This window comes from Oncorhynchus mykiss, chromosome 1, assembly GCF_057628025.1.
Source record: "Oncorhynchus mykiss isolate SJ-2025 chromosome 1, ASM5762802v1, whole genome shotgun sequence".
NCBI classification, from domain to species: Eukaryota; Metazoa; Chordata; class Actinopteri; order Salmoniformes; family Salmonidae; genus Oncorhynchus; species Oncorhynchus mykiss.
In genome coordinates, this window is record NC_143022.1 from 84,445,325 (window position 1) to 84,459,004 (window position 13,680).

Here is a 13,680-nt window from a genome sequence, read left to right on the forward strand (position 1 = left end):
AGTTCCGACAATGCAGTAATAACCAACAAGTAATCTAACTAACAATTCCAAAACTACTGTCTTGTACACAGTGTGAGGGGATAAAGAATATGTACATAAGGATATATGGAGTGTTACTGTGAGGGAGGTCTTACAGGTAGATCTGGAGTGTTACTCTGAGGGAGGTCTTACAGGTAGATAGGGAGTGTTACTGTGAGGGAGGTCTTACAGGTAGATAGGGAGTGTTACTGTGAGGGAGGTCTTACAGGTAGATCTGGAGTGTTACTCTGAGGGAGGTCTTACAGGTAGATCTGGAGTGTTACTGTGAGGGAGGTCTTACAGGTAGATCTGGAGTGTTACTCTGAGGGAGGTCTTACAGGTAGATCTGGAGTGTTACTGTGAGGGAGGTCTTACAGGTAGATCTGGAGTGTTACTGTGAGGGAGGTCTTACAGGTAGATCTGGAGTGTTACTGTGAGGGAGGTCTTACAGGTAGATAGGGAGTGTTACTGTGAGGGAGGTCTTACAGGTAGATCTGGAGTGTTACTGGGAGGGAGGTCTTACAGGTAGATAGGGAGTGTTACTGTGAGGGAGGTCTTACAGGTAGATCTGGAGTGTTACTCTGAGGGAGGTCTTACAGGTAGATCTGAAGTGTTACTGTGAGGGAGGTCTTACAGGTAGATCTGGAGTGTTACTATGAGGGAGTTCTTACAGGTAGATAGGGAGTGTTACTGTGAGGGAGGTCTTACAGGTAGATCTGGAGTGTTACTGGGAGGGAGGTCTTACAGGTAGATAGGGAGTGTTACTGTGAGGGAGGTCTTACAGGTAGATAGGGAGTGTTACTGTGAGGGAGGTCTTACAGGTAGATAGGGAGTGTTACTGTGAGGGAGGTCTTACAGGTAGATCTGGAGTGTTACTGTGAGGGAGGTCTTACAGGTAGATCTGGAGTGTTACTCTGAGGGAGGTCTTACAGGTAGATCTGGAGTGTTACTGTGAGGGAGGTCTTACAGGTAGATCTGGAGTGTTACTGTGAGGGAGGTCTTACAGGTAGATCTGGAGTGTTACTGTGAGGGAGGTCTTACAGGTAGATCTGGAGTGTTACTCTGAGGGAGGTCTTACAGGTAGATCTGGAGTGTTACTGTGAGGGAGGTCTTACAGGTAGATCTGGAGTGTTACTGTGAGGGAGGTCTTACAGGTAGATCTGGAGTGTTACTGTGAGGGAGGTCTTACAGGTAGATCTGGAGTGTTACTGTGAGGGAGGTCTTACAGGTAGATCTGGAGTGTTACTGTGAGGGAGGTCTTACAGGTAGATCTGGAGTGTTACTGTGAGGGAGGTCTTACAGGTAGATCTGGAGTGTTACTGTGAGGGAGGTCTTACAGGTAGATCTGGAGTGTTACTGTGAGGGAGGTCTTACAGGTAGATAGGGAGTGTTACTGTGAGGGAGGTCTTACAGGTAGATCTGGAGTGTTACTGTGAGGGAGGTCTTACAGGTAGATCTGGAGTGTTACTGTGAGGGAGGTCTTACAGGTAGATCTGGAGTGTTACTGTGAGGGAGGTCTTACAGGTAGATAGGGAGTGTTACTCTGAGGGAGTTCTTACAGGTAGATCTGGTGTGTTACTGTGAGGGAGGTCTAGAGCTTACAGGTAGATCTGGAGTGTTACTGTGAAGGAGTTCTAACCTTATAGTACTGTCCCATGGGCATGCCTTGCGGGTGGTACTGGCCTGGCCCCTGCCCCCCAGGCATCCTCTGGCCCGGGTAGTTGGGGGAGGGCATTGGCCTGGAGGGGTTAGAGGTGGGGTACTGACTCTGCTGGGGAGGGAACTGACCATTAGGACCATACTGCTGACCCCCATAGTTTGGCTGTAAAGAAGAGAAACAATCAATAACTTAAAACAGTTTTTTATTTACATTAAGTGAAGAGGCATTGGTTTTAAGATGAAAAATAAAGGAAATTGACCTACTGGAGAAAGACATGTACTATGGTCATATTATAATGAAAGGAAAAGCACCCCCTCCCACACACCCCATCCAACTCACCTCTCCAGGATAGGGCCTCTTCATTCCCTGCATAGGCATGGCCTGCCTGGGGCCTCCAGGTCCTCCGTAGCCCTGCTGGGACATCCTCTGGCCGTGAGCCCCAAAAGGCCCCATGGCTGGGGCTCGAGTTTGGTTCATTCCCATGGGAGGCCCACCCATGCTGGGGTTGTTCATGGCCTGGCCCATGCTGCCTGGGTTCATGCCTCCAGGGGGCCCTCTGGGGCCAGGCTGGTTCATGAACTGGTTGTTGTACGCCTGAGTTGGGCCCATCTGGAAGGAGGAACACATCTGGAAGGAGTAAAACAGGATGAAGAGACAGTTAGGTAGGAAGTTGCAGGTGTTATTATTGTAGTAATACCTGACATTTTAGTATTATGGTAATGCGTACAGTATGTGTGTGCCTGTTATGATAACAGTGTCCGTGTGTCCGTACCTGTCCATACTGGTTCATCTCTTTGTTCTGGGTCTCTTGCTGCATGGCTGCCACGGTAGCGGTTGCCGTGGCGGTTGCCGTAGCAGCGGCGGCAGCGACAGCGGCAGCAGCGGCGGCAGCTGCTGGTTGGGTGAAGTCGCCAGGCTGGCGGGAGTGTTGGGGCATCCCCATCCCCCCTGGGGGAGTGTTAGGACCACCTGGGTAACTAGATCATGGAAACAACATGAATTAGAGCTGTGTAGTGCATGTGTGAAAAGGTAAGAAAAGCATAGAGAAGAACAATAAACAGAAGGTTAACATCACACATGTCTGTGCATGGCCTCTTACCTCCCGCTGTAGCCCCCTCCACTGGGGTATCCCTGCCTGCCATACATCCCCTGCTGCATGTAGCCCGGGCCCTGGCCTCCCTTGGCCGGGAACTGCTGCTGCTGGCCGGAGAACTGGGGGGAGTTGAGGCCTGCCGGACCCCCAGACATACCCTGACCCATGGGGTTACCTCCTGGGTTCATATGGCTGGAGCTGTTGGCCAACACCTGGGGGAAGAAGGTATCCTTGATGAAGCATTTTGGTTAGACACAGCAAACAGGGTTATGGCAACCATAAAATATGTAACTCTATGATGTCGACTCACTTTCTGGGGCTTGTGATATAGGCTTTGGGTGATACACATACAGAGAACCATATGTTGACCCACATCAGAATTCTGAATAAATGTGCATAGGGGGATTTGGGAATTATGTCTGTCCTTCATCAGGTACCTCAATTACTAGACAGAAAAACAAAGGTGTGTTGTGTGTCTAAACATCAAGTAGTGTGTGCGGAAGTTTGTGTATGTGTTGTGTCTCACCTGACTCTGTGACGTGTTGGTCACACCCCACACGGTGGTAACCACAGACAATGACCCTGGGGGCTGGTTGTTGTTCTGTTGCCATGGAACTGAGTCGTAGGTAAATGACCCATCACTACAGTCCAAATACAAACACACATATTAACCCATCAGGAAGGAAGGACGGACGGACGGACGGACGGACGGACGGACGGACGGACGGACGGACGGACGGACGGACGGACGGACGGACGGACGGACGGACGGACGGACGGACGGACGGACGGACGGACGGACGGACGGACGGACGGACGGACGGACGGACGGACGGACGGACGGACGGACGGACGGACGGACGGACGGACGGACAGACAGACAGACAGACAGACAGACAGACAGACAGACAGACAGACAGACAGACAGACAGACAGACAGACAGACAGACAGACAGACAGACAGACAGACAGACAGACAGACAGACAGACAGACAGACAGACAGACAGACAGACAGACAGACAGACAGACAGACAGACAGACAGGGCAGACAGGGCAGACAGGGCAGACAGGGCAGATACACTAACGAGACAGCCGTGGCTTTCATTTGGCCATGTATGTAACATGGACTGCATATCCGCCCAGAAATGTTCTCAGAATTCTTGGAAACATTTGGCCACGTATATGTCATTTGGAATATTTGGCATTAAAACTCCAAACAAATCCAAGGCTAGAATATGACTAACTAGAACATTATGAATAAACAAACTAAACTCTACAGGGAGAAACACCGTGATGTAACAGGGAAGTAACGTTTACGGAGAGGAATGTGTTTTCACACACTCACGAAGGCACACACACAGCTCTGGTGTTGGAAGGGACCAGATGTACAACGTCTCTTCAAGTTGGTAGAACACTTTTCAAGATGCTAGGCACAGAGCACAATTCTGGCAGCCAATCAGACAGAGGTTTGGAATCGGAGCCATGTTTCTTAACTTAACAGCCCACTCCTTCGCTGTCTGTCTGTCTGTCTGTCTGTCTATGTGTGTCTGTCCCTCTCCTTCAAGATAACTCTGCTAAGCTTGCCTTGGCTCACTTTCATGAAGAGAAAAACATACATGTACAGTGCCTTGCGAAAGTATTCGGCCCCCTTGAACTTTGCAACCTTTTGCCACATTTCAGGCTTCAAACATAAAGATATAAAACTGTATTTTTTTGTGAAGAATCAACAACAAGTGGGACACAATCATGAAGTGGAACGACATTTATTGGATATTTCAAACTTTTTTAACAAATCAAAAACTGAAAAATTGGGCGTGCAAAATTATTCAGCCCCCTTAAGTTAATACTTTGTGGCGCCACCTTTTGCTGCGATTACAGCTGTAAGTCGCTTGGGGTATGTCTCTATCAGTTTTGCACATCGAGAGACTGAATTTTTTTCCCATTCCTCCTTGCAAAACAGCTCGAGCTCAGTGAGGTTGGATGGAGAGCATTTGTGAACAGCAGTTTTCAGTTCTTTCCACAGATTCTCGATTGGATTCAGGTCTGGACTTTGACTTGGCCATTCTAACACCTGGATATGTTTATTTTTGAACCATTCCATTGTAGATTTTGCTTTATGTTTTGGATCATTGTCTTGTTGGAAGACAAATCTCCGTCCCAGTCTCAGGTCTTTTGCAGACTCCATCAGGTTTTCTTCCAGAATGGTCCTGTATTTGGCTCCATCCATCTTCCCATCAATTTTAACCATCTTCCCTGTCCCTGCTGAAGAAAAGCAGGCCCAAACCATGATGCTGCCACCACCATGTTTGACAGTGGGGATGGTGTGTTCAGTGTGATGAGCTGTGTTGCTTTTACGCCAAACATAATGTTTTGCATTGTTGCCAAAAAGTTCAATTTTGGTTTCATCTGACCAGAGCACCTTCTTCCACATGTTTGGTGTGTCTCCCAGGTGGCTTGTGGCAAACTTTAAACACACTTTTTATGGATATCTTTAAGAAATGGCTTTCTTCTTGCCACTCTTCCATTAAGGCCAGATTTGTGCAATATACAACTGATTGTTGTCCTATGGACAGAGTCTCCCACCTCAGCTGTAGATCTCTGCAGTTCATCCAGAGTGATCATGGGCCTCTTGGCTGCATCTCTGATCAGTATTCTCCTTGTATGAGCTGAAAGTTTATAGGGACGGCCAGGTCTTGGTAGATTTGCAGTGGTCTGATACTCCTTCCATTTCAATATTATCGCTTGCACAGTGCTCCTTGGGATGTTTAAAGCTTGGGAAATCTTTTTGTATCCAAATCCGGCTTTAAACTTCTTCACAACAGTATCTCGGACCTGCCTGGTGTGTTCCTTGTTCTTCATGATGCTCTCTGCGCTTTTAACGGACATCTGAGACTATCACAGTGCAGGTGCATTTATACGGAGACTTGATTACACACAGGTGGATTGTATTTATCATCATTTAGGTCAACATTGGATCATTCAGAGATCCTCACTGAACTTCTGGAGAGAGTTTGCTGCACTGAAAGTAAAGGGGCTGAATAATTTTGCACGCCCAATTTTTCAGTTTTTGATTTGTTAAAAAAGTTTGAAATATCCAATAAATGTCGTTCCACTTCATGATTGTGTCCCACTTGTTGTTGATTCTTCACAAAAAAATACAGTTTTATATCTTTATGTTTGAAGCCTGAAATGTGGCAAAAGGTCGCAAAGTTCAAGGGGGCCGAATACTTTCGCAAGGCACTGTATTTATTCATTTATTTGAGGAGAGAAGATGATAGTTTAGCTTAGAGAGCTTGGACACCTATTCATTCAAGGGTTTTTCTTTATTTTTACTATTTTGTGGAATTTCTTTCCTTCTTAAAGCATTTGAGCCTATCAGTTGTGTTGTGACAAGGTAGGGTTGGTATACAGAAGATAGCCCTGTTTGGTAAAAGACCAAGTCCATATAATGGCAAGAACAAATAAGCGAAGAGAAACAAAAGTCCATCATTACATTAAGATATTAAGGTCAGTCAATATGGGAAATGTCAAGAACTTTGAACGTTTCTTCAAGTGCAGTCACAAAAACCATCAAGCGCTATGATGAAACAGGCTCTCATGAGGACCGCCACAGGAAAGGAAGACCCAGATTTACCTCTGCTGCAGAGGATAAGTTCATTAGAGTTACAAGCCTCAGAAATTGCAGCCCAAGTAACAGACACATCTCAGCATCAACTGTTCAGAGGAGACTGTGAATCAGGCCTTGATGGTCGAATTGCAGCAAAGAAACCACTACTAAATGACACCAATAAGAAGAAGAGACTTTCTTGGGCCAAGAAACATGATCAATGGACAATAGACCGGTGGAAATCTGTTCAAATTTGAGATTTTTGTTTCCAACTGACGTGTCTTTGTGAGACGCAGAGTAGGTGAATGGATGATCTCCGCATGTGTGGTTCCCAATGCGAAGTGTGATGATGTGGGGGTGCTTTGCTGATGACACGGTCTGTGATTTATTTAGAATTCAAGGCACACTTAACCAGTATGGCTACCACGGCATTCTGCAGCAATACTCCATCCCATCTGGTTTGAGCTTAGTGGGACTATCATTAGTTTTTCAACAGGACAATGACCCAACACACCTCCAGGCTGTGTAAGGGCTATTTGACCAAGAAGGAGAGTGATGGAGTGCTGCATCAGATGACCTGGCCTCCACAATCGCCCGATCTCAACCAAATTAAGATGGTTTGGGATGAGTTGGACAGCAGAGTGAAGGAAAAGAGGCCAACAAGTGCTCAGCAAATGTGGGAACTCCTTCAAGACTGGTTGGAAAAGCATTCCAGGTGAAGCTGGTTGAGAGATTGTTAAGAGTGTGCAAAGCTGTCATCAAGGCAAAGGGTGGCTACTTTGAAGAATCTCAAATAGAAAATCTATTTTTATTTGTTTAACACTTTTTGGGTTACTCATGAGTCCATATGTGTTATTTCATAGCTTTGATGTCTCCACTATTATTCAACAATGTAGAAAATCGTAAAAATAAAGAGAAACCCTTGCATGAGTAGGTGTGTCCAAACTTTTGACTGGTATGTACAGATGACCTGGCCTCCACAATCACCTGACCTCAACCCAATTGAGATGGTTTGGGATGAGTTGGGTCTGCAGAGTGAAGGAAAAACAGCCAACAAGTGCTCAACAAGACTGCATTGCAGGTGAAGCTGGTTGAGAGAATGCCAACAGTGTGCAAAGCTGTCATCAAGGCAAAGGGTGGCTACTTTGAAGAATCTCAAACATAAAATATATTTTGATAATACATGATTCCATGTGTTGTTTCATAGTTTTGATGTCTTCACTATTATTCTACAATGTAGAAAATAGTAAAAAATAAAGAAAAACCCTTGAATGAGTAGGTGTGTCCAAACTTTGGACTGGTACTGTAAGTAGGGATGAAACGATTCACAGATAAGCATCGGTCCCCGATTCAAATGTTTAAGGTAAGAGTGCATCGGTCCGTGGGAGCCAAACCGATCCAAATGAAGTATGCATCAGTCAGAAAACCCATTCAAACTTTACTAATCAGCAGTTCACTAATGTTTGTTACACAGATTGTATTATTCTAAAAATACCTCTTATCTGTTGTGACTGAATTGATGCGTCCTCTCCTTTAGTTCAGTAGCCTATACAACTTTTATGCATGAAACTGCGTATGACTGTCAGATAACAACTGTGTGCACAGTGCAGGAGACACAGCTGCTCACGCCAAAAAGAGGTAGGCTCTCTGTTCTAATAGGCTATCCGTACATCTGGCACCTTCAGCATTTAGATGCTTGTAAAATGGCTTTCGCAATGTCAAATCATAGGCTTTATTAGTTGAGTGACAACCAATGTAATTTGCTGGGTCAATGTTACCAAACGCACTGTAGAAAATTGTGTTCCACCAGAGTTGTGTAGCTTGCCAGAATGGACGCACTGACAACGATCAGACAGCCTATAGGGAGGTCAGAGACCTGACAGTGTGGTGCCAGGACAACGACCTCTCCCTCAATGTGAGCAAGACAAAGGAGCTGATCGTGGACTATAGGAAAAGGAGGATCGAACAGGCCCCCATTAACATCGACAGGGCTGTAGTGGAGCGGGTTGAGAGTTTCAAGTTCCTTGGTGTCTACATCACCAACAAACTATCATGGTCCAAACACACCAAGACAGTCGTGAAGAGAGCACGACAACACCTTTTCCCCCCCAGGAGACTGAGGGAGAAATGGGTCCCCAGATCTTCAAAAAGTTCTACAGCTGCACCATTGAGAGCATTCTGTCCGGTTGCATCACCACCTGGTATGGCAACTGCTCAGCATCCGACCGTAAGGGCTACAGAGGGTAGTGCACACGGCCCAGTACATCACTGGGGCCAAGCTTCCTGTCACTCAGGACCTATACACTAGGCAGTGTCAGAGGAAGCCCCAAAAATGGTCAAAGACTCCAATCACCCAAGTCATAGACGGTTTTCTCTGCTAACGCACGGCAAGCGGTACCAGAGAGCCAAGTCTAGGTCCAAAAGGCTCCTTAATAGCTTCTACCCCCAAGCCATAAGACTGCTGAACTATTACTCTTATGGCCACATCTGACTGTTTACATTGACACCCCCCCTCTTTGTTTTCACACTGCTGCTACTCACTGTTGATTATTGATGCATAGTCACTTTACCCCTACCTACATGTACAAATGACCTGGACTAACCTGTACCCCCACACATTGACTCGGTACCGGTAACCCTGTATATAGCCTCGGTACCGGTAACCCTGTATACAGCCTCGGTACCGGTAACCCTGTATATAGCCTCGGTACCTGTAACCCTGTATATAGCCTCGGTACCGGTAACCCTGTATATAGCCTCGGTACCGGTAACCCTGTATATAGCCTCGGTACCTGTAACCCTGTATATAGCCTCGGTACCGGTAACCCTGTATATAGCCTCGGTACCTGTAACCCTGTATATAGCCTCGGTACCGGTAACCCTGTATATAGCCTCGGTACCGGTAACCCTGTATATAGCCTCGGTACCGGTAACCCTGTATATAGCCTCGGTACCGGTAACCCTGTATACAGCCTCGGTACCGGTAACCCTGTATATAGTCTCGGTACCAGTAACCCTGTATATAGCCTCGGTACCGGTAACCCTGTATATAGCCTCGGTACCGGTAACCCTGTATATGGCCTCGGTTCCGGTAACCCTGTATATAGCCTCGGTACCGGTAACCCTGTATATAGCCTCGGTACCGGTAACCCTGTATATAGCCTCGGTACCGGTAACCCTGTATATAGTCTCGGTACCGGTAACCCTGTATATAGCCTCGGTACCGGTAACCCTGTATATAGCCTCGGTACCGGTAACCCTGTATATAGCCTCGGTTCCGGTAACCCTGTATATAGCCTCGGTTCCGGTAACCCTGTATATAGTCTCGGTACCGGTAACCCTGTATATAGTCTCGGTACCGGTAACCCTGTATATAGCCTCGGTACCGGTAACCCTGTATATAGCCTCGGTACCGGTAACCCTGTATATAGTTATATATAGTTATTAAATGTTTTACTTTAGTTTATTATTTAGTAAATGTTTTATTAACTATATTTATTGAACTTCATTGTTGGTTAAGGGCTTGTAAGTAAGTTCTACACCTGTGGTATTGGGCGCATGTGACAAATAATATTTGATCTCACAGCCAACTGCTAATTGGGGTTTTCAATCACTCAGATTTAATCAGTGGGTGATTACAGATAAAAAAAGAGGGGACAAAAAGCATAACATTCCCTCAACCCTAATCTGATAGTGGGGTGGTAGATGCCCAATGGCTCAGTTTAAGTGCCTACATCAGTAGAGGCTGGTGGGAGGGGCTATAGGAGGACGGGCTCATAATGGCTGGAATGGAATATTTGGAACGGTCAAATGTGGTTCCCATATGTGTAATCAGTTTGATACTGTTCCATTTATTCCATTCCAGCCATTACAACGAGCCTGTCCTCCTTATCGCTCCACCCAACAGCCTCCACTGGCCCACACACACACGTGCACGCACACACACACACACACACATATCAGTTTAGAGAAGTCGTCATAGACAGGTCCAGCTCAGAGAGGCCCAGCTCAGAGATGCCCAGCTCAGAGAGGCCCAGCTCAGAGAGGCCCAGCTCAGAGAGGCCCAGCTCAGAGAGGCCCAGCTCAGAGAGGCCCAGCTCACAGATGCCCAGCTCAGAGAGGCCCAGCTCAGAGAGGCCCAACTCCTGAGCTCCCATCAGCAGCAGATATGAATTTAAAATAGAAAATGAATGTGTTCATGCAACAAATGTTAGTGCATCGAATCGAATCCTGTATCATATCGGAGCCCATGCATCTAGCTGCGTATCAAATAGTTTTAGCTCAACATTGTTTAAGTTAACATGATCGATCCAGTTTAAACCAGAGAACCAATGAGAGAACTTGTGTTTACATGAAATGTGTTCACACCTTTAGTTCTGAATATGACAATGTATGTGTCAAACACAAAACGTGGGACAGTAAAGTAGGCAATCCACAAGCTGGCAAAAACACTGTACATCAGTCACTCTGACAGACACACACTGACCCGTGTGATAGTCCTCCAGGGGGTTTCATGGTGTTCATGTTGGGCTGCATGGGGACTTTGCCCTGCGGAGGCTCATTCTGTCTGCTCTTCTGGTGACGCAACAGCAGGAGGCGACCCAGCTCCTCGCACCACGATGACAGCAGGGCTACAGGAAAGAAACACACACACTCGTGTCAGTCTGATAACGATGTAGGACACACACACACACACACACACACACACACACACACACACACACACACACACACACACACACACAGGTCGGTCTATACTCCAGTCTGTCGGTCTGCTTTGACAGTCTCTAGTATGTCTCCAGTATGTCAGTTTGAAGTAAGTCAGTCTATTACCAAACCTATGATATTGTTTTCTTGATTACTTTTGGACTCTCTGAAAGTGAAAAACATGATACAAAATATCTCAATTGATTAATCAACGATGTTCCTGTTTTGTTCTGCCTAATACATGTTGCTTCTCCCTCTTCAAGTTGGATTGCAGTTCTGCCTCCTGCCACATGGAGGAACCCTAACACAGTAAAGCTAGCCTGTCTGTTGCTTCCTGTCAGCCAGTGTAGATCTCATTGACTGAATGAATCTCAGTGCAGTACATCGGCTCTGATCCCTCTAGAAGAGACATCCCTGGCTTTCTGAAGAGGATGGGTGAAACACAGAGAGAGAGATCGTGAGAGAGACAGAGGGAGAAAGAGATACAGAGAGAGAGAGGGATATTGAGTGAGTACGCCGTCCTCTCCCCTCCTTTCCTCACCTCCTCCTCTAACCACTCCTCCTCTTCACTGGACCCTAGTGACTAATCAGACTGCTCAGCATCTTCAGTCATCTTCGGTGCAGGTTACAGTCTGCTGCACCAGGCAGGGAAACATCATTATGAGACAGCAGGCAAACATCATTATGAGACAGGTAACTGTCTGCTGCACCAGGCAGGCAAACATCGTTATGAGACAGGTAACTGTCTCCTGCACCAGACAGGCAAACACCGCTATGAGACAGGTAACTGTCTGCTGCACCAGACAGGTAGACATTGTTATGACATGTGTATGATGTACATTAGAAGAGTTATCGAGGTCTAACCTCTTAACACAGAAAATAAGCTCAAAAGGAGTTTGAGATCGAACAGCAAAGCCTTAATTGAGCAACGAATAGGGGAGAGGAGAGAGAAGGGGAGAGAAGAGAAAGGAGGAGAACAGAACAGAGCAGAGTGAGATACACCAAGCCAATCTCTAAGCAGACAGAATTTCAGAGCTTGAGGGAGGAGAGACTCAGCCCTCTTATTTGACGGGGAATTATTCCACCCTGCCATTACAGAGAGCTTATCTCCCCACTAAATCACCACCTCTGTCCTCCCTCCGCACACCCAGCCTGTTGCAAGACCAGCTATTTACACCCAGGCTGTGTCCCAAATGGACCCTTTCCCCATTATGACCAGAGCCTCCCATGGTGCTCTGGTCAAACAAAGTGCACTATATAGGGTGCCATTTGAATTTGGGACATACCCCCGCACGAACAACACAAGGCTCAGCTCATACACAGTATAGGCCATAGAAAGAGAGAGGGAGAGAGAGAGAGAAAGAGAGCGTGAGAGAGAGAGGGGAGAGAGATGGAGAAAGAGGGAAAGGGGGAGTGATAGCGAGAGAGAAAGAGAAAGAGAGGGTGAGAGAGAGAGAGTCGGGGGTGAAAGGAAGAAGTTGAAAGCCTCAGATATATATTGTACCACTGCACCTCTCTTCAATAACGAAGCTGGATTGATTAGTTGATTGTATTAGATACATAAACATGTCAGTGACTTATTCCATTGTGGTTCGTCTAGAAAGTGGCATCACCAACAGAAAACAGAATGGTGAAAGCAGCAATCAGACTGGTTCCACCAGGCTATCCCCTGTCCATCCCAGAACCCCTCTCCACTTGCCCCAGTCTGTTCCGGGGGGATTTTTCCACAAGGTACAGATCTAGAATCAGCATCCCCTCCCCCAATCCTACCTTTACCATTAGCAGGGGAAATGCAAAATGACTCAAAGATCAGCGTCTAGGAACAACTTTACCCTTCTCAGTCCCAGTCTGCCGTAGTACTGTAGCTGCTCTCTCCCAGCGAGTGAGTCAGTGAACAGTAAGCAGATTAAGTAGACTTCTAAGCCCTCTCTGTAAACCCTCCTGTGCATGGCTCCCCTTCTAAGAATATCTGCCTTTTTCCTGAGATAATGCCTGCAGACATATGGCTATGGGTGATCGGAACAGGTGAGTTCAAAATGACTAGTGGTGGTAGTAGTAGTAGCAGTATCAGTACTAGTAGTAGTAGCAGAAGTCAGAGTAGTAGTAGTAATAGTATTATCAGTAGTAGTAACAGTAACAGCAGTAGTAGTAGCAGTATAGTAGTAGCAGTAGTAGTAGCAGTAGTAGTAGTAGCAGCAGTAGTTGTAGTAGTGGTGGTAGTAGTAGTGGTGGTAGTAGTAGTAGTAGTGGTGGTAGTAGCGGTAGTAGTAGTAGCAGCAGCAGTAGTAGAAGTAGTAGCAGCAGTAGTTGTAGTAGTGGTAGTAGTAGTAGTGGTGGTAGTAGCAGCAGTAGTTGTAGTAGTGGTAGTAGTAGTAGTAGAAGTAGTAGCAGCAGTAGTTGTAGTAGTGGTAGTAGTAGTAGTGGTGGTAGTAGCAGCAGCAGTAATAGCAATAGAAGTAGTAGCAGCAGTAGTTGTAGTAGTGGTAGTAGTAGTAGTGGTGGTAGTAGTAGCAGCAGTAGTTGTAGTAGTGGTAGTAGTAGTAGTAGTAGTAGTAGCAGCAGCAGTAATAGCAATAGTAGTAGTAGCAGCAGTA

The 13,680-nt window shown here is 46.4% G+C and overlaps 1 protein-coding gene across 14 annotated transcripts in view; it reads right to left on the bottom strand.

Moving 5' to 3' along the window:
• The window catches only part of zmiz1a (zinc finger, MIZ-type containing 1a), a 226,251-nt gene that overhangs the window by 13,951 nt on the left and 198,620 nt on the right, over positions 1 to 13,680 (bottom strand). For all 14 annotated transcript variants that reach the window (XM_036986835.2, XM_036986831.2, XM_036986832.2 and 11 more), the window contains 6 exons: positions 10,866 to 11,010; positions 3,298 to 3,412; positions 2,778 to 2,983; positions 2,451 to 2,655; positions 2,018 to 2,305; positions 1,658 to 1,840 (listed from right to left, as the gene is read on the bottom strand). In XM_036986835.2, the coding sequence (XP_036842730.1) occupies positions 1,658 to 1,840; positions 2,018 to 2,305; positions 2,451 to 2,655; positions 2,778 to 2,983; positions 3,298 to 3,412; positions 10,866 to 11,010 (1,142 nt within the window). The remainder of the gene's footprint in view (positions 1 to 1,657; positions 1,841 to 2,017; positions 2,306 to 2,450; positions 2,656 to 2,777; positions 2,984 to 3,297; positions 3,413 to 10,865; positions 11,011 to 13,680) is intronic.